This window comes from Panthera onca, chromosome B3 (assembly GCF_046562875.1).
Source record: "Panthera onca isolate mPanOnc1 chromosome B3, mPanOnc1 haplotype 2, whole genome shotgun sequence".
Classification (NCBI taxonomy): Eukaryota; Metazoa; Chordata; class Mammalia; order Carnivora; family Felidae; genus Panthera; species Panthera onca.
Window position 1 is genome coordinate 9,695,859 of NC_138344.1, and position 27,183 is coordinate 9,723,041.

The 27,183-nt window shown below is 45.6% G+C and overlaps 1 protein-coding gene across 11 annotated transcripts in view; it reads right to left on the reverse strand.

Moving 5' to 3' along the window:
• AKAP13 (A-kinase anchoring protein 13) overlaps positions 1-27,183 on the reverse strand; it is a 337,030-nt gene that overhangs the window by 105,127 nt on the left and 204,720 nt on the right. The window contains exon 1 of one of the 11 annotated variants that reach the window (XM_078448993.2): positions 15,165-15,787. The exons of the other annotated variants lie outside the window; for them this stretch is intronic. Coding sequence (XP_078305119.1) covers positions 15,165-15,245 — 81 coding nt within the window. The 5' untranslated portion in view covers positions 15,246-15,787. Of the gene's footprint in view, positions 1-15,164; positions 15,788-27,183 lie in introns of those variants that run through there. 11 annotated transcript variants of the gene reach the window in all.

Consider the following 27,183-nt stretch of genomic DNA (forward strand, 5'->3'; position numbering starts at 1 on the left):
GTTCATCCCACGAAGGGATGAGAGAACAGTATCATCAAATATGCCACATGGGATAAGGCAGAAAGCTCCAGGACGTTCTGTCAAACCAACTGTTTGACCAACAAGAAATGCAAGGAATTAATAAGCTTCTTGCAAACCTAGATCTACATGAAACAAAACAGCAAATCATTTGCTCCTTTTGACTATCTCACCGTTAGAGAGAGGACAGGAGGCAGGGACCAGGGGCCATGCATGTTTTGGTTCCTGGTATGTTACAAACCCATGCCAAAAATTTCACAGTGATCTGAAATGGAAACTGATCTTCTGCTGGTTCCCTGGGATTATGTAAAGTAGGCCCTTTAAAATGTAATTTGAGTGTGCCCAATAAGGAAGTAACCTCAAATTCAGTAACTTTAACAAACCCTACCCATACCTTTCAAAGAAATCAAACAGCAAATTTTCTTAAAAAAAAAAAAAAAAAAATCATTCATTCAGAGCAGGATTTCTTTTTTATTTTTTTTATTTTTTTTTTTTTTAATTTTTTTTTTCAACGTTTATTTATTTGTGGGACAGAGAGAGACAGAGCATGAACGGGGGAGGGACAGAGAGAGAGGGAGACACAGAATCGGAAACAGGCTCCAGGCTCTGAGCCATCAGCCCAGAGCCTGACGCGGGGCTCGAACTCACGGACCGTGAGATCGTGACCTGGCTGAAGTCGGACGCTTAACCGACTGCGCCACCCAGGCGCCCCCAGAGCAGGATTTCTTTACTGAAAACTACATCTCATTTGAAATGAGCCAAATTTCACCAGAGTGAAATGTTTCTCTGCTAACAGTAGAAACAAGAGTCCAGAACTACTATACTTCAGTAGAAAGCTAGATTTTGAGGCTGAAAGAGAAAAAAAAAAAAAAATTGCTTTTCCTCTTTTTATTCCCCAAATAGGAAAAGATCGCAGGAATACAGCACAAATTTGAATAATTAACAGAAGCAAAAAAAGCTGAGAAGATCCTTTAAAGTAGTGAAGAATACGCTGCTCTGAATTGTCATGACATTGTGTTCTCCTTCTGTGACCTTCACTAACTTCAGCCGACATTTTAGGAGACTTTGCTAAAACTCTACATCTCAGAATATTTTTCATTGCCTTTTCAACTCCGTGGCCACTGAGTAAACTGGACATTCTTTGCCTTCAATATGTAAGGGACTGACTATACTTTTCATGTCCTTTTAGGTTTGCATGCTATAAAAAGTAAGTTAAACAATTTGTAAAATAACATAATATACATAAGCAGTTCATGATGTAGTAATAGTATATAATATAAACAACATGTTTATTTAAAATCGTGTTTTAATAATAAAAATAAAATATTAAAATATTTATTTAAAATAATGTGGGGCGCCTGGGTGGCTCGGTCGGTTAGGCGTCCGACTTTGGCTCAGGTCACGATCTCATGGTCTGAGTTCGAGCCCCACATCGGGCTCTGGGCTGATGGCTCAGAGCCTGGAGCCTGCTTCTGATTCTGTGTCTCCCTCTCTCTCTGACCCTCCCCCGTTCATGCTCTGTCTCTGTCTCAAAAATAAATAAACGTTAAAAAAAAAATTAAATAATGTAATAAATACTGAAACAATGAAATTAAGACGAAATCAAATCTCTAACTGAATACACTAATTTCTGAAATAACAGTGGTGAGAACATGTTAATGTTGGAAGAACATTCTTCATGGGTCTCTCCTAGCTCTCCATGTCTTGTGAGCAAAGGCATTGATTGTCCTTTTGTTCTAAATTATCTTTTCAAAAATGTGTATATCAAACAACTCTGGAAGATAGAGATATTGTTTGTTTCTGAAGCAAGGGCAGGTCTGTCTACTGTCCAGCATAACAAAGACAATGTCTCAGTCAAGGGCAAAGATCAGGCAGGCTCATTGCCCATTATAAGGACTGAAGTTTCCTAAGAGTGGGGTTTCTTGGCTGTGACGTGGGACCCCCTCTGGGCTGTCCCTGGGGAACTTGGGAAGCAAGAGGAACCAACAAGAAACTGATGCTCATGGTGCTTTTTGTGCAATGAGTAATAAACCCCTTTGCCCCTGACCCAGGAAGCCCTGTGACTTCAGGCAGCAGCCATGAAACTGTCAGACTAACTTGGGAGCTTGAGAGTAGGGTAAAATCTCAGACCTATCAGTTTTGACAAGTAGTATATATTAAATAGTATCAAAAACACTTAAACACAGGGGCAGGCAGAAGTCTCTTGATATGATCACACCTATGTGGTGAAAAACCTTAATCTGATTCAGTTTTTTCATTGAATGATTATGCCTGAATGAACACAGAGAGACAATATTTATTTTAACTTTTCTGTTGTTTCCCAAATGTTTTTTACAAATTACTTTTTGGTTTTTACAATTGATTCTGGAAAGCCTTCTATTTTGTAGTAACTTTAAGTTGACAGAAAAGTTACAAAGATAGCCCAGAGTTCTCATGTACCCTCTCTCACCAGTATCTCCAATGTTAACATCCTATGAAACCCTGGTGCCTTCATCAACAGTAAGACACCAACATTGGTACATTACCATTAACTAAATCCTGGACTTGATTTGGATTCTATTTCTGTTTCCATTAACGTTCTTTTCTGTTCCAGGATCAAAACCAGGATACATACCACAGTGCACTGAGTGGGAGTGTGTGTATGTGTGTGTGTGTTGGGGGGGGGGGGGGGGGTGGGGTGTAATTTGGCATTTTAACATCTTTACTGAAGTGTAATTCATATACTCTAAAACTCACCCGTCTAAGTCTATGAATCAGTGGTTTAGGGTATTTGCAGACCTGCTGTAACCATCATCATTAAGTTTAGAATATTTTCATCATGCCAAGAAGACACCGTATCCATTAGTATTCAAACCCCACCCTGACCTCCATTTCCCAGTTCTGAGCAATCATGAATCCACTTTCTGTCTCCATGGATTTGCCTACTCCGAACGCTTCACATAAATGGCATCATGCATTACGTGATCTTTTGTGACTGGCTTCCTTCACTTAGCAAAGTGTTTTCAAGGTTTTCCTATGTCGTAGCAACAGTACTTCATTCCTTTTACTACTAGATAATAATCCACTGTGTGGGGATGCCTTAATTCTATTCATTCATTCATTCATTCATTCATTCTTCAACTGACAGGCATTTGGGTTGTTTTCACTCTCTGGCTGTTTGGAATAATGCTATGAAAATCCTCATACAAGTTTTTGTTTGCACGTGTTTTCATTTCTCCTGGGTTTATACCTAATGAGTGAAACTGCTGGGTCACATGATAACCTTTATATTAGACATTCTTAGGAACTGCCAGACTTTTCCAAAGTGGCTGCATCATGTGATGTCCCTGCCAGCAACGTATGGCTGTTTTCTTTCTCCGCATCCGTGCCCACGCTGGTTATGATTCTTGTCCATCTGATTGCAGCCATCCTAGCAGGTGAGAAGTAGTGTCTCATGGGAGTATTTGTTTTTTAAATGGAAAATGTATTTTAATCTGTTGGTTACTTTCTAGGAACGGAAGACAGTCTGAAGATGGAATGCTCTTCACCCTCAGGTTTGTCTCCCTCCTTATTTAAAGCAAAAAAAAAAAAAAAAAAAAAGTATTTAGATACCTTCTATGTATCAAATTCTACGTGAAGCCTTAAAAGCAGAAGTAGTAAAGAGTGTGTCCTGAAAGGACGCCCAGTTTATGAGAGAGAGACATGAAAATGTTCACTTCCTAAGCTCCTCGCACACAGCAGGTATTAAATGTGTGCTGTCACCAGCAGGAATGAGAGCCCGAGTGAGCGGACCACTGGAAGGAGGAGCCGTATTTTACGTGCTGCATGCATTTCTGACTAGGTCACCAATGACACAAGCAGAGACATGGGGCCAGAGCAACGACGTTCTGCCATTCTTCTGCTCCACACAAGGCATTGCACAACACAGAGTGGGGAAGTCAGAGACTGCCACACCCTGGTAGAAGCAGAAGAATTCAGGGAGCCTAGTTTCACAGGAGTTAAGGAAGCAGAGGGCAGAAAACAGAAGGTAGGTCCGTGGTGCCAACCACTGCAGAGAAGTCAAAACAGATTAAAAAAAAAAAAAAAAAAAAAAAAAAAGAAGTTACTGGACTGGGTAACCGTGAGGTTTCTCGTGACTCTGCAAAGAGCAGGTTTTCACAGGACAGGTGAGATCAGAATGAAAGCTGTGAAACATGTGTTTATCTCTCTAGATTCAGGGCACTTTACAGTTTATAAAATAACTGTCAGCTAGACATGACCTTTCTCCTGCCGCACAACGAGGCACGATGCCATTTGGGAGAGGAGGCCACACACACTCGGTGAGGCTAGATTTGGGGAGAGTATCTTTGCGTGTGGACTGCACTGTTACTGGTGACTGCACCTGCTCCAGAGACCAAGCTTCTTGAGAACAGAAACACACCTTTAATCCCTGGGGAGGGAAGTGCCAAGAAGCAAGGGCATGGTTCGTGGGGGATGCTTAATGAATAATCTTCGAGTTCATTATCCTCCATGATTTTACAGAGAACAGCGAGGAGAGCCTTCAGGATTCTCACTCCGCCTGCCTTTACCAGATCCGTAAACAAACACAAGTGAGGCCAAAGGAGGTGAAGTGACTCCACCCAGTGAGTTCAGTATTTAGAAGCCGGGAGGGCGTTCTCCCTGCTTCCATCCAGCTCTCTTTCCCCGAGTCCATGGGTACCGCTTGTTACTTTTTTCTTTGCCTTGGAACTCAACAACTGTTTAAACAAGTTTTAATAACAATACTAAACTGGAAAAGATCTGGCCAAGTGCATTTCAGATCCCTGGAGAAGATTAGCTGGAAAACAGTCACTGTTTATTTTAGGCAAGTATATTTAGAAAATAAAAGTATTACCAAAAAGAAACAACGCATGGGACAGTGGGTGCCAAGTGTTTGAAATTCAGGATGCTGTAATTGAGAGAAATGTTCTCTGTGTCGGGGGGGGGGGGGGGGGGCGGGGGGAAGGGGGAGGACTCTGCCTAGGCCTAGGCGCCTGTGTCTGTCACTGACCGTTAATGGGGGCTCTGCCTAGGCCTAGGCGCCTGTGTCCGTCACTGACCGTTAATGGGGGCTCTGCCTAGGCCTAGGCGCCTGTGTCCGTCACTGACCGTTAATGGGGGCTCTGCCTAGGCCTAGGCGCCTGTGTCCGTCACTGACCGTTAATGGGGGCTCTGCCTAGGCCTAGGCGCCTGTGTCCGTCACTGACCGTTAATGGGGGCTCTGCCTAGGCCTAGGCGCCTGTGTCCGTCACTGACCGTTAATGGGGGCTCTGCCTAGGCCTAGGCGCCTGTGTCCGTCACTGACCGTTAATGGGGGCTCTGCCTAGGCCTAGGCGCCTGTGTCCGTCACTGACCGTTAATGGGGGCTCTGCCTAGGCCTAGGCGCCTGTGTCCGTCACTGACCGTTAATGGGGGCTCTGCCTAGGCCTAGGCGCCTGTGTCCGTCACTGACCGTTAATGGGGGCTCTGCCTAGGCCTAGGCGCCTGTGTCCGTCACTGACCGTTAATGGGGGCTCTGCCTAGGCCTAGGCGCCTGTGTCCGTCACTGACCGTTAATGGGGGCTCTGCCTAGGCCTAGGCGCCTGTGTCCGTCACTGACCGTTAATGGGGGCTCTGCCTAGGCCTAGGCGCCTGTGTCCGTCACTGACCGTTAATGGGGGCTCTGCCTAGGCCTAGGCGCCTGTGTCCGTCACTGACCGTTAATGGGGGCTCTGCCTAGGCCTAGGCGCCTGTGTCCGTCACTGACCGTTAATGGGGGCTCTGCCTAGGCCTAGGCGCCTGTGTCCGTCACTGACCGTTAATGGGGGCTCTGCCTAGGCCTAGGCGCCTGTGTCCGTCACTGACCGTTAATGGGGGCTCTGCCTAGGCCTAGGCGCCTGTGTCCGTCACTGACCGTTAATGGGGGCTCTGCCTAGGCCTAGGCGCCTGTGTCCGTCACTGACCGTTAATGGGGGCTCTGCCTAGGCCTAGGCGCCTGTGTCCGTCACTGACCGTTAATGGGGGCTCTGCCTAGGCCTAGGCGCCTGTGTCCGTCACTGACCGTTAATGGGGGGTTCTGCCTAGGCCTAGGCGCCTGTGGCCGTCACTGACAGTTAATGAAGAGCATTAACTGGTGGTGCTGATAAGGTGCACCACCTCCATGGACACAGGACACGTAGGAGAATCTGGCTATGATGCAGTTTCAGCCAGTTCCCTCTTCTGAATTCAGATTCATTTATAAACATTTAAAAGTAAAATCTATACTGAAAAATAGTAAGGTTTCAAGTGAATCAAGATTTTTTCACCAGGGCAGGATGGGGAATTCTAGCATGAAAAGGCTTCCTCGAGCTCTCTTGCTGTCAGCTACACGCGGATCCATCCCTGGTCAACATGTTGGGGACAGCCCCCCCCCCCCCCCCCACCGCCATTAGGCAAGAAACAGTGTTCAGGCACAGCTTAGGCAGACGGGTAGGACATGATCCTGTCTACATTTTGCATAGGACAGGACATCTCACAGTTGAAAAGTATGAGAAACTCTTTTTAAACAAAAATGCCATATGGGTCACATTTGCATCCATGTCCCAGGACAGCAGATATGAGTACCTCCACCAACTGTGGACCACAGGTCAGGAAACACGGTTTAGTTAGTGAAATACAATAGGGACACAAGTCCCAGAAACCCACAGAGGTTAAGGAGGAAGCCCCTAGAATAACAAAAGATAATTTCTGGTTCGGATATGTGAGAAACACTTAACAGAGGTGGTGGTATATGAGGTGGGCCTTCTAAGGCGAGCACAGTATGCTCAGGAGAGAGAGAGGAGGAGAGGCAGGGAGTTCCAGCCATGAGGAAAAAACAGACGAGCCAAGTAGTCAGGACACTTCAGAGCTGGAGTTCATTGCCTTCTACGGCACAGACTCCTTCCGAACCTGAGGGAAGCCATGAACCCTCACCAGAAACATGCATGTGTGTGTCCAGTCATTGGTTCTGGAGAATATCCTCGGAACCCAGCATGCAGACCTTTTCCTGAGACATGTCTGAGAAGCACAGAAAGCCCAAAGGTTCCCGGAAGTATAAACTGAGGAAAGGTGAACAGGAGATAGGGCCACAGTGAACCAGGCTTTGTTCTCGAGCAAGGGCGGACCCTCCCCCCAACGACATCAGCAGGGGAGGCAGAGCGGTACCGTGCCAGGAACACAGCTCTCGAAGAACATGGAGAAAATGGGGTGGTAGGAGGAGCCTGTGGCCTAGCCTAGCGGCAGTGTGCACCCGGACTGGGAAGACGCCCTCTGGAGACAGAAGCAGAGGAGCAAAAAGCTGGCATGGAGGGCAGAATCCACAGAAATGACAGAGGGCCCCAAAGCCACCATTTCACCAGCGGGAAATCCAGCGGGCAGGAAGATGCTGCTGCCTGTTCTATTTGGCTGTGCTGAGTCTGAGGCGTTCAGACGCCTTTCAAATAGTTGAAGAAGGTTAGGGATCTCGAGAGAAAGGCTGGATGCTGGCTTCATTTGCCACTGAGGTAACAGGCAAGAAGATGTGCACGAGAGCCAAGGCCCAACACGCAGAGAGGAGACACTCCGAAGGCAGCGTTCCTTCGTGTGGGACGACACACGTGTGTGCACGGAGCAGCTTGGAAAGCTGCTACTTCTGAACTCGTACAAACATCACCAGCACAAAAGGGAGTGTGCATCAGGGAAATGCACGTAAGTCAAAACCATGATGAGGCGCTACGTCGCTCCCGTGAGGATGGCTATTATCACCTCCTCGCCTCCAAGGAGCCACTGAGAAAATAACAAGTGTGGGTGTGGGTGCAGGGAAACTGGAGCCTCGGGCGCTGCTGGTGGGAATGTCAAACGCAGCAGTCACTGTGCAGCAGTGTGGCGGTTCTTCCAAAAATTCAACAGAGAATTGCTATACAATCCAGCAATTCCACCTCTGGGTATATGCTGGAAAGAATCGAAAGCAGGGACGCAGACAGATTTTTGTACGCCTGTGTCCGCAGCAGCATTACTCACGACAGACAAAAGGTGGAAACAACGAATGTCCATCCGCAGATGAATGCATGCATGTGATCTACACACGTCATGGAACACCACCACCCAGCCTTCGAAAGCAAGGGAACCCCGACACGCTACAGCATGGATGAACCCTGAAGACAGTACGCTCAGTGAGATAAACCAGTCAGAAAAGGACAAACACTGTGATTCCACGTCTATGAGGTAACCAGGGTCGTTGAACTCACAGACAAAAAAATAGAATGGTGGTTTCCAGGGGCTGGCAGGGAGGGAGAAACATGGAATTATTGGTGAATGGGTAGAGAGTTTGTTTGCAAAGACGAGAAAGTTCTGGAGACGGCTGGCGGGAACGGGTGCGCAACAATGTGACAGGCCACCAAGCTAACTGTGCACCTAAACGTGGCAGATTTTATGTTACGTGTAGCCTCCCAATGATAAAACAAAGTGACCGTGCAGCCAGCAATAGAGAAAAGTGGTCAAAGGGGCCCACATAGTGAGGGGCAGAGCTGGAACTCTGGGCCAGATACTACCAATCATGGTCAATGCCACTAACCAGAGGGCAAACTCCATGCACACCGAGTGTGGAAAGAATGTCAAAACAGGTCTCAGCATTTTCCGCCACATCATATTCAGTGACAGCAGCACCCAGCATACCGTCTTCTTGTGTGAAACACGTGGCGTTTACTACAGAGATCAACCGCTTAGGAGACATAAACCAGATTACAAAACATCTCCTCCTCCTTCTGCTGGGTTTCCGAATCTGATGTCACAGATAAACCTGCCCTAGTCTCGGTTCTGTTCTTCAACAACTCTGTCTCTTTCTCACTTACACCAACAGCCAACTTAAAGGCCACACCGTGTGGCTACATTTGAAACATTTTCAGAGTGCTTCCTACAGGCCTTCAGATACACCACCAAGCCCTGACTACAAACACGGTAACACACCTGTTCTCCTGTTAGTCTCTTTTCCAAGAGGTGACCTCCAAGATGGAGATTTTCACATAAACAGATACGTTGGTTCTCTGTACTATTAACACTCTTCTTAGCCAGCTTGGAGACTAGGCTTGGCGAGATTCTGATTGTTAGAAGAATTAGGAGACAGAAAAGGAAGAAACAACAGTGTTGAGACTACTAATAATTCGAGTTTTAAGAGAAAAACAAAGATGATTATGAGTCCCTCTCTCCAGATTTTGCCCTATGGCATCTTTGAACTCGTATGAGCAAAATACAGGATTGGCAACTGCCCAAATGGGTAGGAGAGGGGAGTTCAAGATCATTCAGAAATTGTGTTTGGCTGGAAATAAGGGAAAGAGAAACTCTACTATTAAATATTCATGTTTTTGGAGGAATTAGTTACCAAAAAGCCACTTTCTGGCTCTGACTCCATTTATGATTCTTTAGCTAAAGAGCAAACTTAGGCCTTTGTCCACAGCACCTCCATAATACGTAGGATCATGGACGCTATGGGTGTTCAACAGCCCAAGTTCTGGTGAGCTACTGTGCATATGGAGCACGGGAAAATGAAGTTCAGAAGGAATGTCAGACCCATCTGGGTAAGTTTGTGTTCCTGCCACGAAGCCTGGGACTCCTTGTGATTATCTAAACTGCACCCACGTTGTGTTCCCATCAGTCTGAAAATAGAGCTGTACATATTTCCAGCAGACAGGGAACTGCCTTTTGTTTCTGGCAGTGTTTCTCCTACTGTTTATATCTGAACATCCTAATAACGCAGCTTATGGTTACACCCAGCCTTCCCAGCCACTGCTCCTATTGACTTCCCTTTCAACTGTCTCAGGAGACCCAGCCAGAGAGACGAGGCTGAACAAAAGGAAGCAAAAGCCCACCATCCGGACATGGAAGCCAACGCTTGAGTCAAAATCTTTCCAGGAATTAGACTGCAACGGAGCAGATAGACGTAGTTGTCCTCAGTCCTCAGCCTCCCCACATCTTCGTTGAGGCGGCCGTGGAAGTGTCTTAGACAAAACAAACTTCCAAAGGATGTGTATTTCTCTGGAAAATGGCACTAGAGTTAAAGGCCAAGTATTCCTTCTGAGCTTTACCTAATGAGCTCATGTGGCCTGCCCAAACATCACAGGGCCGGGGGGGGGGGGGTGTCCTCCTCCACAAATATTTTCACTCAGTGCACACAAACCACGGTTGCAAATCTTTTAAGCGTTCACCTGACACTCTTAATTACTAGCTACAAAGTCTGCTCTCAAAAAAGCATCAATAACATGAAGAGTCCTGTTATTATTAAGTAGACAATATCTTCCCAGGTACCCAAAGTTATAAAAATTGGTAAAACAGAAACAGCTCTTAGACTAAAATCAGTTCTTATTAGCAGTCATTCCAGGAGTCTGATGCTCTTCTCTTTGGTATGATAGTTTTGCGTAAGTTTCAGATATGTAGTGTCCTCTTGTGTTAACACTGGTCTTAGGAATGCCCACCATGAATTAGCTACAGAACTACGTTAGGTGAAAATTTCTATCTTTCACCAACTTGTGAGTTCCATACGAGCTTTCTGAAGGATGCTGACAAAAATGGGCACGTTGCTACCAGAGGGTTTCTGCCAACAATAAAATTCTTCCATATCCCATTCTGAGCATGTGATTTATGGTTACCAACCACTTATCATAAGAGCCAGAAGATACACACATCGAGAGGAAGTAGTCAAGGGAATATCAAATGGCGAGGAAGAGCAATGTGTATGTGTGTACTGGGCTGGGGGGCGGAGGTGAAAGTGACTAAGGAACACTATTAACTTACGCACCTTACTATTTAGCAGAGAATTCAGAAAGGAGGTAAGATTCCAGGGATGTTGGAGGCTGATGGTGGGAAGCAAGAGCTGACCTGAGGACAAAGACCATGCAGCTTTAGGGAAATCTTAAGGGAAGGCCTTGATACAGAAGAGCTACGATGAAACCAACTATATAAAACTGAAGAAGCCAACAGACAGAGTGCAGGGTAAGACAAAGCATGGGGACCTCACCCAGGATGAGAATTTGGAAGCTAACCTAGCGACTTACTACAATGCCAGCAGGAGGGGCTGGAGTTGTAACTGTGCAATTTCACAGCAGCAGGCTCACAAGCTACGTTTTGTATTTACGGTCATACCTCCGTGTTCTTATGTCAACCTTTCAGTACATTAACCAAAGCTTACGTTGTGGGATGCGTAGGAATCCTTACTTACAAATCTTAGAAGATGGATTCATTCAATGAACAAACTTACTGAGCATCCAAAAAAAATTTTTTTAATGTTTATTTATTTTTGAAGGAGAGAGAGACCGAGTGTGAGTGGGGGAGGGGCTGAGAGAGAGGGAGACACAGAATCTAAAGCAGGTTCCAGGCTCTGAGCTGTCAGCACAGAGCCTGACACGGGGCTCAAATCCACGAACCGTGAGATCATGACCTGGGCTGAAGTCGGACTTACTGAGCATTTAATACGAATTAGGAACACTGTTCTGAGCGCTTAGATATAGTGAGCAGATGAAAAAACTGCAAACTCATTTGTATAAAAGAGCAAATTTCTATAGATAAAAGTGGAGTGAGAACACGTGCATGATCACTTGAGAACTGAAGTGGCATATACACCCAAATATAATAATTTTTTTAAAAACACTGATTAAAAATACTGAAGCTCAGGGAGCCTGGGTGGCTCAGTCGGTTGAGCGTCCGACTTCAGCTCAGGTCATGATCTCAGGGTTCGTGGGTTCGAGCCCTGCATCTGGCTTATGCTGACAGCTCAGAGCCTGGAGTCTGCTTTGGATTGATTCTGTGTCTCCCTCTCTCTCTCTCTCTCTCTCTCTGTCCCTTCCTTGTTCGTGCTCTGTCTCTCAAAAATGAATAAACACTAAAAAAAAAAAAAAAAAAAAATACTGAAGCTCAAAATATAATTGGAGAATACTTCTAAATGACCAAAAAAAAAAAAAAAAAAAAAAAAAAAAAAGAATTGTGGAAAAAAATCTGCTACAGATTGTGCAACAGAACTAATTAATAGAGGGTCATGACACTGCCCTCAGTGCTAGGAAGGCATTCCTGCTCTGGGAAAGAAACAATTGAGATAGCGTCCAGGACAATATCTAAGATAGAAAAAAATACATCCATATTTATAAATGAAAACTGATTCACGTATTTGTGTAACAAAAGGAACTGGCTGACTGGAGGAGGAGGTCTCGGATAGCAAGAAAAAGCATCAGCCTTGACGATCAGATCTGGGATTGCATCCCATCACCTATCACACATGCACTGTGAGACCTTCAGAGAACTATGGACCATCCCCACCTGCTTTTCCATATGCAAAATCAGACAAACACTAGGAATGTAAAAACTAAATGCCTGGATCTCCTCCTATCCATCCACCTCTTTCCAGTGCAGACCACAAAACCAAGTTACCATGCCTGGGCTGCCATAATGGCAGCCTAACTTATTCCCACACTGACAGAGGGATCTCTTCAAAACATAGTTTGAGAAGTGACCTATCCAAACAAAGCCAACTCCTCCTCCTCATGGCTGTCAAGGCCCTGCTTTCCTAAGGTCCCACTTATGACTCTTCTGATACCTCTCTTCTGCTTGTTCAGGGCTCCCCACGCACTGGCCCTGCCAATTCTTTCCTGAAGGCCTCAGGGCCTTTGCATCTACTGTTCATTCTTTCTGGGAACATCTTCCTTTTGCGTAGCCAGCATCTTTCTATCCTCTGGAGATCAGTTTTTTAAAGTTAGAAAAAAATTTTTAATGTTTATTTTTGAGAGAGACAGAGACAGAGACAGAGCGTGAGCGGGGGGGGGGGGGGGTGGGGAGGGGGGGGGCAGGGAGAGAGGGAGACACAGAATCCAAAGCAGGCTCCAGGCTCTGAGCTGTCAGCACAGAGTCCGATGTGGGGCTCAAACTCACGAATGGCGAGATCATGACCTGAGCCGAAGTCGGATGCTTAACTGACTAAGGCACCGAGGCGCCCCTGGAGATCAGTTTTTTAAATGTCAGCACCTCAGAAACATCTTCTATCGAAAATAGGCCTTCTCATTATTTTCTATATAGTCTGCTGCTTATTCCTGTCAAATCACTTATAATTTGTACTTTTTTCCCTATGTATCGCCTGTCTTGAAGCAATATGAGGATTTTAAAGAACTGTGTGGCCTTTGGACTTAGGGCTGCTGCTGGCACTGAACAGGTCATTAACAGCTCTCAACGATGTCACCTTTTTCTGTTTCCAAAGCAAAGAGATTAACACACAACTTAGCCATCTTATTTTAAACCCACTAGTTTTAGGACTCCTAGTGTTTACCTATTTGTAATAAATGCCTATTTTCTGAGAAGTGATGTCTTCTCCACTAAAACTCTTTCATTATATAGTTGGCAGCATGGTAAGGGAAAAAAAAAAACAACGAATGCAAACAGATTCATCTAAAAAAACTAATTGTGTCCTTTATTATCTGTGGCCTTGTGAAAAAAAAAATCACATCTTTGTCAGTCAAGTACTTCATATTCCTCACCGTGGCTCAAGAGAACCCTTAAGCTCTTCACGTGAATGGTGGGGGGAGAGGGGTGAGGGGGGGGGGGAGAGAGTGGCTGTCTGAGCAGTTAAGTCTCACGTGAAATAATGTACGTGGAAATGTTTTGTTACAGCATCTCTGAGGCCAACAAACTTTCATGCCCAGCCAGAGCATACAGTACTACACATTTTAGCCTTATTTTAAATGCACGATATTCTCTGTGGTGCCTACACTGAGATTTTCTAGGCTCCTTCCCTCTTTCCCTACTTTCTTTTCCCCCCAGACAGGTAAAATCAAGAGTCAAGCATACAAAGGTCCTAAAAACTGGGCTCTCGTAAATATATGAGGACAACAATCTTAAACCACCACGGTGCTTTCATAGAGGTAATCACAGTTCGGAGAAACTAAAATTAACAGTATCTTGGAACCAGTTCAAAATGCCAACTTACCAACAGTGCTCAGTCTAGGCCGAGCAGGTCAGACAGCTACCTGACAGCAATTAGGAGGGACGGCGACACCACTCTAGCACAAATCACAACTCCTACCTGGCCCCTTGTCCAGCCATGGTACCCATGGGCTTCCGGGTCTAGCCTTCTAAACCTTCTAGCCTTCTTCTCGGCCTCAATGGACCAGTAGAAAAAAATTACGAAGTCTCAAGTCATAAACTGAATTGATAAATCGGTAACATAGTTCCCAAATGTCCTTGACCAGGGAAATAACACCATGCCTGTGCTCCGCTAGCTTATAGGGCCACAAGTTCAGGTACTGAGGCTTTTCTGGCATCTGTGAAGCAGTTTGGCTAGCTTCCAATTTCCCCTGCCTTTGCCAGAAAACTGCTAAACTTCCAAAAAGTGCTCCTTGAGTCGTCCCACATTCCCAGACTCCCATCTTATGGCTGGAGGAGTCCTTACTAATTTTAGAGGCAAGGATGCCTTCTGTGAGCAATTAGCTCTGCAGAGTCTCCACCCCCATCCTGCTCTGACACCCAACATCACTGACACTGAGAAAACAAATACAGCTATCAAGAAAGTCAGTAAAAAAAAAAAAAAAAAAAAAAAAAGGCAGTCAAACCAAGCCAGAAGCACTACTCTGCAACTGCAATAAATAGGCTGGAGACCCTTGCAAAGGAAATAAATGTCTATCTTGCCCCTAAAGAGTTGAGAGAGACAGTAGACTAACAGTTAAGAGAGACTCAGAGAGTGAGAAAGAGAGAGAGAGAGAGAGAGATACACACACTAAGAAGCAGAAAAGGAGATCAACAGAGAGTGATATCAGACAGATGGGGCTGACGTAGGGGAAGGTGAGGAGATGGGGATCACAGGGACAGAGACAGACACAGAGATATCTCAGGGAAGAGCAGCTCTGAAGGTGAATTTCTTCCTCTCTGGTTTTCAAGAATACGAGGTTCTGCTCAGCTTAAGAATGCATTTTAAAGCAAGCAAAATGACATTTCCAAAGTAAGTGGTTCAATGATGATTCTTAAGCCCCTCCCAGTATCTGTCTCTTAAGAACCTTAAAATCAGCAGCCTCACCCCTCCACCCCCTACTTTCCCCACAACCTTCTCAGCCTTTCTCCCAGTACAGGGAGGCTAGGGACTCAGCTACTGGGTTCACAGAGATGAAGGGGCCTGAGAGCTCTGGAACGTCTGCAGTGTGGCCCCTTACCTTCAGCAGCACCACGTCCACAGTCCTGTCCACCTTGGAGATGTCACACAGGCTGTAGCGCCTCTTGTGCCGTTCATACATTTTTGTCCAAATGCAGAGGAGAGGAAACAAAATGTAGGAGACGTACCCACTGCTAACCTGGGGGACCAGTGCACTCCCCCAAGTCCAGAGTTCCAGATTTCTCACGCTGAGCTGGCGATCTGTGCCTTCCAGACTCCTCTCTCTACAAAACCCTCAAAGGGTCAAAAAATGATTAAAAAGAAACCAAGCAGAATCCAATTCCTTGAACTGACGGAGAACTTTCTGGCAACTTCAGAGAGCTGGGATGATAAATTTATAATTCATAATATAAACAACAGCCTCCTGATGCCGTGCTTTAGGCAGATCTTGAGTGAAAGACAAGCACACACCGCTCCCATCACTGGCGATCACTCCAGCAGGAAAATTAAGGATGAACCGGCTATGCATAATGGCTGACACACGTGGGGGAAAAACCCAAAGCAGGCAATAAAAATCCAGTATGTACTTTATCAGGAAAAGAGAAAGAGAGGAAAAGGTAAGACAACTCTACTTCAAAGGGATGCCATGAAAACATTCTCATTCTCTCGTTAACTTCTGTTAAGGTAAAAAAAAAAAAAAAAAAAAAAAAAAAAAAAAAAAAAAAAGACAAGGAAAATCAGTTTTTCCTTTATAGGGGAAAAAACAAAAACAAAAGTAGACGCTTGGAGATTCTGTTCAGAGTCGAGTCTTTAGTCAGCCTGTTGCTCACCGGGCAGTAGGGCTTGGTTCTGATTTCAGTTGAGAATATCCACTGACAGCAGAGGAGAAGGAGAAGAGAAAGACCACTCCTCCTCTACTCCCTCCTCCCTTCTTGGGCGCTGGCCCTCCCCTACCCCAGCCCCCCTCTTTCCCTCACCCTTGGAACGTCACTACTTGCCCTTTCGGCTCCACAACCAGCAGCCTTGGAGGTTTGAAAACCTAATTGCAGTGGTGGGAACATGATTCATCCACAGACGAAGAAGAGAAAAACAAGGCTTCCTTTTCCAACCCACTTCCTGCTGCTCCTGCTCCCCCCCCCTCCTCGCCCCCCTCCTCCCCACACCGTCCCCTATGAAAACGGCTCTGTCAGGCATCGCACGGTGCACCTCGAACGCTCTGATGTCCGAGCCGGAACACGATGAAGGGGGGAGGCGGCCGTCCCAAACATCACGAGCGAGTACAACACACTCCTCTATTCCACGAACGACAGCAAATTCAAACTGCCCAAGGCGCGCACCGCAGCTCCCTGCCAGATGCAAACCAGTGATTTCATGTGAGAAAAATGTCAGCCGAGGATCTCTGGCTGTGCTTCTGGGATCCAAAGTGGCTACAAAAGTGGCTGACGGGGTTTAAAAAGCAAGAGTTCAGTCTTTTGCTTTTTTGCAGGGGGGATGCGGGTGGGGAGAACGTGAGTGATGGAAGGGGCCTTAAAGAGAATTAAGGAGAGAAGGAAGGAGCAGAGTGAACAGGTACCCGTGCCAATACTTTCTCTGCAGGAGGCTGTCACTTCATCTGCCTGTTTTCTTACTGAGCCCCACCTCTCCCCCCCCACCCCCCCGCAACAACCGGGGTTGGGGGGACAGGCCTACACCAGAACTCGTTCGTCCTGACTTCGGACACACTCTCATTTGGTTCGTGAATGATCTGGGAGGGAAAAAAGAAGGACGTGAAGGAAGCAAAAAGGGGGAAAAGAGTGGGGAAAGGCAAGAATAAGAAAATCTCCTTGTAAGAGCGTTAGGCTGCCACCCTTTTCCTCCAAGGGCCAGGGAAGTCGTGGCCAGACCTGGTGAGTGTGAGTGAGGGGGTGCAGATACCACAAGAGAAAGGAAGAAAAGAGATTTAGTGCTTAAGTTTCTGTCAGTATTGCAACTGGAGTTGGTGACAAGGTTTTTCAGGAGTTACAAAGGGGGTGTAGAAGGTCTGATGAGTCACCACTTCCTCCGGCCAGGCGCTCTCGTTGCTAACCAGCCCAAAGGAGGGAAACGCAGCAAACTTCACGAGAAAGCCAGTGTTTTCCTCGCCTAGGACTGCACTGCAGTCCAGCTGTGACCGACCAGAGCCCAGGTCCCCACCCCTCGCGGGGTCACCCAAGGCACGCAGGTGGACGGCCGCCTCTTCCCCACAGGCCCCCAGTGAGCCCGGAGTTCTGTGATGCTACCAACAAGGACAGTCAAACAGATGTTGCTTTTCATTAGAGTAGGATGGAGAACAGTAGAAACAGGATCAGCAGAGACAGCTTAAAAAGTTCCAACTAAAGTTCCTGCTCAGACTCACCCAAAGGGCTTTCTTTACAAATACTCGGAGACTCTGGTGCAGAGCACATATCGGAAGACCCTTCGGGCTGGCACGTGTGGGAAAGCTGCTAGTGCATCACCTTTTCTGTGGGAACTTTCCTCAAGCTGTAACTCTGAACTCCCCCCCTCCTCCCCATCTGAACACAGGGCCGGCTCCCCTCTGTCCTCAACATGGTTTATTCCTCCTGCCACTCCCTTCTGTTTTAATTAGAATCGAATGTTTCCTGCTTCCAAGGTTCCCAGGCATCTCTCAAGGGATCCGAGAGGCTTTAATCACCATACAGCCTTCTGAGTCCCAACATCGTCTAACTACTGACTGAAACGGAGATAATCTCTATCGCCTTAACAGACATTTTGTGCCTTGCAGGGAAGCAAACAAACAGCAAGGTCTCTGCCCTCAACAAGTGTATATAATTAGAGAGAAACCGGTTTCAAAGTAACGTAGCTGTCTGAAATGTTGTGGGACCTATAGATTAAACTATTTTATTTCCGATGATCTGCTGACTTTGTGCCACAGGCTGCAAACCTAGGCTTCTCCCTACTCTGTCTGCACACAAAAGCCCCCCCCCCCCCCCCAAAGGTTTGGAATCTTCCTTATAGTACTCTGTTCTTTCTTGCAGAACAAATGCTCTGGGTGGGGGAAAAAAGGTCTCCTTTGCTTCCCCCTCTGGATCTGTTCAGCACTTTCCACAGAACACAGTCTGCGGTCCTGGGCTTTGGCTGCTGCTGTGACAATTCCAAGTTTCTATCAAAAACATCTGGAACCACGGAGCAGTTATTCTGTTAGGATTTTGAAACACAGCAACCAAACCAATCATTTTATATTCAAACCAGAGCTGAGAGCTATGAATTTTTTTTAATGTTCTTTATTTTTGAGAGAGAGCAAGCACATAAGAGCGCATGCGAGCATGAGCAGGGGAGGGGCAGAAAGGGAGACAGAATCGGAAGCAGGCTCCAGGTTCTAAGCTGTCTGCACAGAGCCTGATGAGGGGCTCGAGCTCATGAACCGTGAGATCATGACCCAAGCCAAAGTCGGACACTTAACCAACCGACTGAGCCACCCAGGCGCCCCAGCTACGAATTTTTGTTTTGAGAAAATTTCCCCTTTCCTTTAATTTTGGAAACTTGTAGTAAAATATGTTTATTACTTATAGCCCCTTATGGTAGTAGTTATTTACAAGATTAATTGTATCTCCCTTGTCTCTGCATCCTCTGTCCCACTCTCTATCCCAAAAGGAGTCCCAAATTCTTCAACAGAAGCAACCACTCTTTTACTCATACCACAGGCCCAACATATGTTCTTCAAGATTCCAGAAGAGGAAGTAGAAAAATATTTCCTGCATTTAAATTTAACTACAGCATTTCTGTTCGTGAATTAAATTTTCTCTTGATTTATTTAATTATAAGATCTAACAACTTACCCAAATTGTTTAAGCAATTCTCCTGGGGCAGCTCTCTTTGGCTCCCTTTGTTTAGTTAGGGCAGAATCCAGTCTCGAGTCCCACAGTCAAGTTTCTGAATTAGGACACCACCTAGTGGGTATGCCGAAGTCCCAAAGAGAACACCGAAAGCCAGGAAGCACTGCAGGGAGGGGGCTGGGGAGAGTCCACTACTAAGTATTTTTCCTGTAACCCCAAAGGGAACAGCAGCAGCACGCGACTGGACGCTGGCTAAGTAACCCCCCAGTGATGGATTCCGTCCCTGCAGGGAACACAAGGAACCAGGGTGGAAGCCAAGGGCTCCTTCTATCCTAGGTGTGCCATGGTCTCACTGAGCGACTGGCGCAATTAGCCGGACTCTCTGGGCCTAGGTTTCCAGAACTGAAAAACAACAGGGGTTGGACACTATCTGGAGTTCCTTCTTGGTCGGATATGGTCAGTCTGAGACTAAGAAATCTTTATCACCTGCCACACAGCTCATAGGATGTGGGTAGATTCAGAGGAGAAAAGGGAATTGAGAAATTCTCTCAAAATCCGTTGTAGAAAACATGTAGTGTGTTTTTGCATCATTGTATTTTCCTCCTCCACTTTCACATGAAATCAGAAGGAAAGGTCTACCACAGTTAATTTTCATTTATCTGTGATTTCATCAACTTAAAAATAGTGAGTCATCCAAAGTTACACGTCTGATGGTGGCAAAAGTGACTAGAATACAGCTAAAATACTTCACCTCCACTGGGACAATTTGAGTCTGCTTAGAATAAGAGACTGTTTCATGTATGATGGTTGCTTGACTGAGAGGAGAAAGGAGGAAATTAATTACAGTGGCTGCAAAGTCACTGTTTCCATGTGGGACTTCCTTTTTAATTTTAACTTAGGTGTCTGAGCACTACAGGTCCAGGGAGGCCTACCGTCCCTCCCCCGAACCCCTCCACCCAGGCATTTCTCTGACTTTAGAGGTTCCAAGAAGGTGAAAAAAGCACAGGGGAAGGCCTTGGCCTGGCAATCAACCAGCGATTCTCGATTCTTGTTAACATAGCGTGGGTGGTGGCAAAGCAGCGCCTTCTTCGCTTTAACCCCTTCTTGCCTTTGCAAGAAGAAACCTGAAGACCATTTAGCCCGCAGCAGCAAATTATCTGACCATAGTAACAATGGCAAAAAGAAATTAAGATGGAGGACTATAAAACAACAATAAAGCTTTAAAAATGTCTTTTTCTTTAAAAATTTTTTTAAATTATTTTTTGTAGAGACAGCGTGAGCAGGGGAAAGGTAGAGGGACACAGAGAGAGAATCTTAAGCAGGCTCCACACTCAGTGCAGAGCCTGACACGGGGCTCGATCTCCCCACCTCAAGATCATGACCTGAGCCGACATCAAGAGTCAACGCTCAACTGACTGAGCCACCCAGGTGCCCCTAAAAATGTCCCTTTACAAGCTTTTGCTCCTCCCGGGAAACAGGTCTCAAGGAACATGTCCACAAATGTTAAATTTTACTAAAATTGCCAACAGCTTGGTGAAATAAAAGGAGAGGGAGGGCAGAGAAAGGAGGGGGCAGATTCCCAATGTCAGGTGCAAAAGTGGTGATAGGATAGTTTCTTCTGTGGCATGATTTATTAACGACGTGTCCTGAGTACTTCCTGTCTGCCAGGTGCTTCCAAGTGTACGACCTCATTTATTCCTCATCAAAAGCTCTAAGGTCACTGTCTGCCTTGTGGCGGAGAAGACCTGCACTCAGTGTTTCAGTCAGTTGTGTAAGGTCACACAGCTGATAAAATGAGTTTCCACTGAGCTCCATTCTGTGAATCTTCTTTCTGTCCGTTATGCATCTTATTTTGCTTTGAGTAATCCCCCAAAGTTAAAGAAATGAAACTATCGTTGAGAAAATGGAAGTTAAAACATTGAGGAAAGAAAACTGAGAATTCATCACTTGTACCAGTAGCTCAGGCTTGACTCCACACAAACGCCAAAGGTTAGAAAACAGTTTTCCTCTTTCAATAAACATGACAAACGGATCCTCATTTTAGAAAGTTCAGGTGGAGAGTGTATCATTACGCTGAACAGAGTCAACTTCTTGGTCAACATTTTCATCCTGAACGTTTCCTTTTTTTAGCGCTCCTCGCTAACAGATTACAAAAGTCAGGACGAACACACCCAACACAGAGAATGAAAGATTTCTGGATTCGGACAACTAACCGCCAGCCAGGCCCTCTTCAGGTCGAATGGGTCTACGGCTCCTAGCTCTTCTCTTCGGAACAAACATTAGCTATTTCTTGTAGCAGCGTTTCAAGTATGTGAAGACAAGCATCAGGACTCACCGCCCTCCTCACAGCTTTTCTCCTGGACCACGATTCCCACGGCCGCTCCTCCCGTCACAGGGAACCCGACGGAGGACTCTCAGTGCTTCTGGTGACGGTGAGCCCGGGACGATCAAAATCAAGCTTAACTCGAGTACCACCCCAAGTAGGAAGATCCAAGCCTCTGATGAAATGGGCTCACTTCCCGTATTTTTTTGTTTGTTTGTTTGACTCAAATCAGATCTTCTTCATACTGTAACCTGGTGGTTTTATTTAAAGACCCACCTCACATCTTGCCCTTCTATATTCTCACTGAGGTTACTGTTTTAGCCTAAAAACAGCATCTTGAATCTAGATCCTGTCACTGAAGTAGCGGCTGTCCATCCAAACTCTGTGTCATCTGTGAGCCTGAACAGCAAGGCTAACAACGGAGACCCAGAGATATCTCACTAAAAGCACCCCCTGGAAGGCCGTCGATGCAAAGGGTGCTCCTGATACCAAGTGCTGTTCCATCAGCTACAAAAAGCCAATTGAACCTTGAGTCCCATTTCTTCATGTCTTTACTATATGGAACAGTCTGTAGAATTTCTTGCCGAAAGGAACACACCAGATCTACGGGATCCTCCTGTTCTACCCGTCTGCGACCCTCTTCAAAGGAGAAATGAGACACCACCCACGCAGTGCACTGTTTGATGATCATTTCTCTGTGTGGTCATGTACTAGATTTGAAACCAGATGCCAAAGATGGTCGTATCTGATCAACCATAAATCATATTCACTGTTCTTTTTTTTTTTCTTTTTTTAAAGTAGGTTCCACACTGGGTGTGGATCTCAACGCAGGGCTTGAACTCACAACCCAGAGATCAAGACCTGAGCTGAGATTAAGAGTTAGATGCTTAACTGACTGAGCCACTCAGGCACCCCATATCCTTTATTATTTCTAAATCTCCTAGCAACATTTATTTTTAGCATGACCAGTATGAGTACATCACATAAGACTGGGCAGCACTGACAAAATTAAACAAAAACTACTCTGATTTTTTCCTCATAATGGTTCAATATAAGAACTTTTCACATTTAGACATCTTACCAACTTCACAATCCTATAACTGCAAACTCTTAAGAGGTTGAGTAAAATGACTATAAAGAACAGGACCTCTTTCTCCCCAAAGCATTAATAAAAAAAGGGATATGCTCCCTCCACATTTTTTTATTCTTCAACACACCAACTATACTACGGACACTAAAATGTATTCTGTACACAAAAGTGTATTTTTGTTATTTTTCCTACCCAAATAGTTTGCACATACATTTACAAGTGCAAAAAGCCTGAGGTTCAGGCTAAACTTCTGGTCGTAACTTCTATTTCAGATGGTAACCTAGGCCTTGAAAAATATTTTTGTAGTTATCGCTTAAATAACTCTCAAGCATCTTAACTGAGGTATGACTGACATGCGATAAGTTGCACCTATTTCAAGTATACTAGGTATTTTGTAAACATTTAATTTTTAAATAGAATTTTCAAATCTTCCCAAAGAATGTGGCTTTAAGATATATTGGAATTTTTAAAACACGGAATGCTGAGAAAGCTAAAAGTGGCGAATTTCATGCAGAATGCTAAAAATGGCAAATTTAGGGGTGCCTGGGTGGCTCAGCTGGTTAAGTGTCTGACTTCGGCTCAGGTCATGATCTCACAGTTCGTGAGTTCGAGCTGTGCTGACAGCTCAGAGCCCGGAACCTGTTTCGGATTCTGTGTCTCCTTCTCTCTTTGCCCCTCCCTCGCCTGCACTCTGACTCTGACTCTGTCTGTCTCTCAAAAATGAAAAAAAGAAATATTAAAAAATTTTTAAGAAAATAAAATAAAAATGGCAAATTTAGTATCAGTAACTATTTTTTAAATGTTTTATTTATTTTTAAGACACAGAGAGACAGAGCACGAGCGGGGGAGGGGCAGAGAGAGAGGGAGACACAGAATCCGAAGCAGGCTCCGGGCTCGAGCTGTCAGCACAGAGCCCGATGCGGGGCTTGAACTCACGAACTGTGAGATCATGACCTGGGCCGAAGTCGGACACTCAACCGACTGAGCCACCCGGGCCCCCTCCAAGTATCAGTAACAATTTAAACAACCAAGAAATTTCACACGGGAAACTCATCATACTGGTACGAGTGTATACTCCAACTTCACACGTCACTGACCTAAACCTTTAACAAGCTGATTTTCAGGAAATGAAGTTAGACGAGTATTTACTGAACACCTATGCTTGGCACTGAGGATACAGCAGCAAACGAGACATTAAGGAGCTATGATAAGATGCAAGGCGTGTTCACACAGAGGAATCACAGGACACAAGGACATTTGCCTTTAGACGGAACAGGCTCTGAGGGCCAGGAGAGGCTTGCTGTGCAGATGCTGACTACTCGGGGGCCCTACGGAGGAGTAGGAGCTCACCAGGTGAGAGGCAGGGAGCCCCAGGACCGGGCTAGAGAGAGGCATTCTGTGCACATGCCGGCAGAGGACTGAGTGCTAGCACCCAGAGGCGAGAAAGAGCGAGTGGCAAAGGATGAGTCCCGCGGAGCAGAAAAAGGCAGCTCCAGATGAACACGCTACTTACGCGGACAAGTCTGCATCACTGCAACAAGAAAAAGCCGTGGAAGGGTTGTTAGCTAGAGAAAGGCGTGAAGAGTTCTGCTTTCAAAAATACCATTTTTCTAGAGCACGTTCCTAAACGGGAGGGAGAAGACGAGAGGCAGGGAGACCGGTCACAGAGCTGTAACACACGTTGGATGAGAGGGGAGGGGAGTGTGAATTCAGGTGATGAAAGTGGAGATCGAGAAAAGGAAATGAGAGTCTGACGATACTAATCGTTAACAGGCAGTGGGGGTGGAGGATGAGGCGGAGAGCAGTGCTGTCAGACCAGGACTCTGCCCTGGGCAACCAGACAAACAGTGGGGTGGAGCCCAAGGAGGCAGCAGGGAGAGATCAGATGAGGAGGCAGGTTTTTTGTTTCTGTTTCTTGTTTGGTTTTGTTTATTTTGAGAGAGGGAGAGAGAGATCGATAGCATGTGAGCAGGGGAGGGGCAGAGAGAGAGGAAGAGAGAGAATCCCAAGCACAATCTGTGCTGCCAGCTGAGAGTCCAACATGGGGCTAGAACTCACAAACCGTGAAATCATGACCCAAGCTGAAATCAAGAGTTGGATGCTTAACCGACTGAGCCATGCAGGCGCCCCTGAGGACGAGTCAGTTTTAGGTGCAGAGAATCCGAGGATCTCAGAGACCTCGGAGCAAAGCCCTGGTAAGCAGGCAAGCGTGTGCGTCTGGAGCTCAGGAGAATGGCTGGGATTGGGCGTTCAGATTTGGGAATCAACACACAGACGGGACACCAGGGACACTGAAAGAGGGAAAGATTTCAAAGAACAGCAAACAGCACCAGTGCTGTAAAAAGCTCACGCGAAGTAAGAGATTTGGATTTTGCTACATAAACGTTCCACAGACCTGGGAGAGGCAGGTCTGGGGTAGCAGAGCAAGGACGGCTGATGCAAGTATTCCAGAGTGTCACAAGGGAACATTTAGGTTCTGTCTGCACACTCCACTTTTCTCAGCCGTCTCTTAAGAAGTCCTTCCTATGAGAGAAGGTATCTTAGTGAATCCTTCCACCATGTTGCTATAGGAGTACCAACCTGGTAATAAATACTTTAGGCTGCAAAAGACTTTCTGAGAAGTAACTGAAGCCTTAGCAGAGAAAATGGACCATTAACACAAAGTGAGTTCTTTGCAATATGTATGCCTGTTCTTTTGTGCACTTTGAATTTTTTCCTAGAGGTTCTATCAGAGACCAGGAGAGAACATTGGAATGTACACACTGCTATCTTGGTTAGGAATATGGACAAGCGCTTGGTAACAACTGGAGGAGGGAAGCGGGGTGGACAATGTTTTGGCAAGGAAATGGGAAAAGAAGGGCATGGCCAACAAGTAAGAAACTCCCTTTCCATACGAACATCTATGGAAATCAGAACAACCCTTATTCTATAAAACAAAGGCAATGAGATCAAGGGAAACAACACTGACATTTAGTGACCAGAATTTCCTAACGGGATTTTGTCATCACTAGCCAGTCATGGTCAGTTAGTAGCGAACCAGTGAAGATGAACAAAATTTTTTTTACCATTCAACTAACACTGAAATACCTGCTGTAGTTAGGTGGCTCTGCAAGGTGTTAGGAGCTATAAAGATGGATGAGATGTTTCCTGGGCCTCAAGGAAGGGGCAATGGCAGGAAATACAAGTATAAGACAGCCTGGGTAGTACAAATGAAATGCGGAAATTCCAGCAAAGGAACAAGGATCTCTGGCTGCACTGATTGGGTAGAAAAATCCCACGAAGGTGGGCGTTGCCTGTAAAGAGTGTGAGAGAGGGTACAGATGTCGACGAGTGGCAGGTATGACGGAAGACTAGCCAAACTGTCTAGTTACGTGCGTCAAATCCTACAAGGGAGCGCTATTAACATTAGCCTGGGAAAGCATTAACAGCCTAGATTATAAAAGCATATGATGTCATGTCAAAAAGTTTAGACTCTATTGAGAGGCACCTGGGAGCCAGTGAGGACTCTGCAGCAGAGAAGCAGTACGACTTGTGCTGTAATTCAGGAAGACAGTACAAAAGTCTTTAGCTACATCAAGCCTCGTCTCCTCATATGGATGTCTCCATGGTCTTAGCCAGTCTTATTCACTACTATTCCCCTAGGTAGACATACCGTTGAACTCCCAATGTTCTATAATCAGGACATGGTTCTTTTTTTTTTTTTTTTTTTAATGTTAATTTATTTTTGAAAGAGACACACAGCATGAATGGGGGAGGGTTACAGAGAGAGGGACTCACAGAATACAAAGCAGGCTCCAGGCTCTGAGCTGTCGGTACAGAGCCCGATGCGGGGCTCGAACTCATGAACTGTGAAATCACGACCTAAACCGATGTCAGATGCTTAACCAATTGAGCCACCCAGACACCCCAGTACATGGTTCTTGCTACCTCAACGCCCCTGGCCCTTGGGAACAGTTGTGGGCTATGAAACTCCCTACCTTGTCTCTTCACCTTAGCCAAAATCCACCCCTCAAATCCTGCTTTCCTAATGAGGGAATCTCTGCCCACTCTAACCATCTTAAAACTCTGTCCTTTGTACTTTGATGGTCCTTAACTCTGTTACATTCACTCTACAGTGTTCCGCCCTGTCTTGCTCTTGATGCTGTACCTTGACTCTAAGTGGATGCTGAGTTCCCTAAAGGCAACAGGCCCTTCAGTTTCTCTTGCAGAATGCCAAAAATGGCACCAGACACTCAGAAGCTAGGTGACTAACTGATCACATACTCACTTATTACCACAGTCATAATCCTCAGACTTTTCCAATGGCTGGCCAGATTTAATTCTTAAATGGGAGAACAAAAAAAAAATTTTTTTTTTTTTTTTTTAAATCAGAGCTAACATACAGAAAAGGTGAGTAGTCTAAAAGACTCTCTGAACTGAAAGGTTAAAAGTCCTGGTCAGACTTGAAAACTCATGTTCAAAATAACCATACCCTCAGGAAAATTCTGAATCCCACATAAAATGCAAATGTATTACTTTAGGAAGTTACTCAACTTACTCTTATTTTTCACTTCATGGCAAAAAGAACAGCCCTAACATAGTCAGTCAGACAAGCCAAAAAGTGATTCAGCTTCCCATGAAAGACTTCCCTCATCCCACCACACACCACCGGACAGTCATGCCTTCCAAAAAAATGGAGAGGTAGAACTTGCTCTTTTCATCAACTGTCCAAAAGACAAAACAAAGGGAAAAGAGAAAAAAAAATCCTTCAAGGAAAAAAAAACCCCAAAACCTTACTCTTTAACACTACTGCCAGGTCAATTTTGGCATCTGCTTATTCCCAAAAGAACAAATCTGGTTTTGCTCATTTACAGTC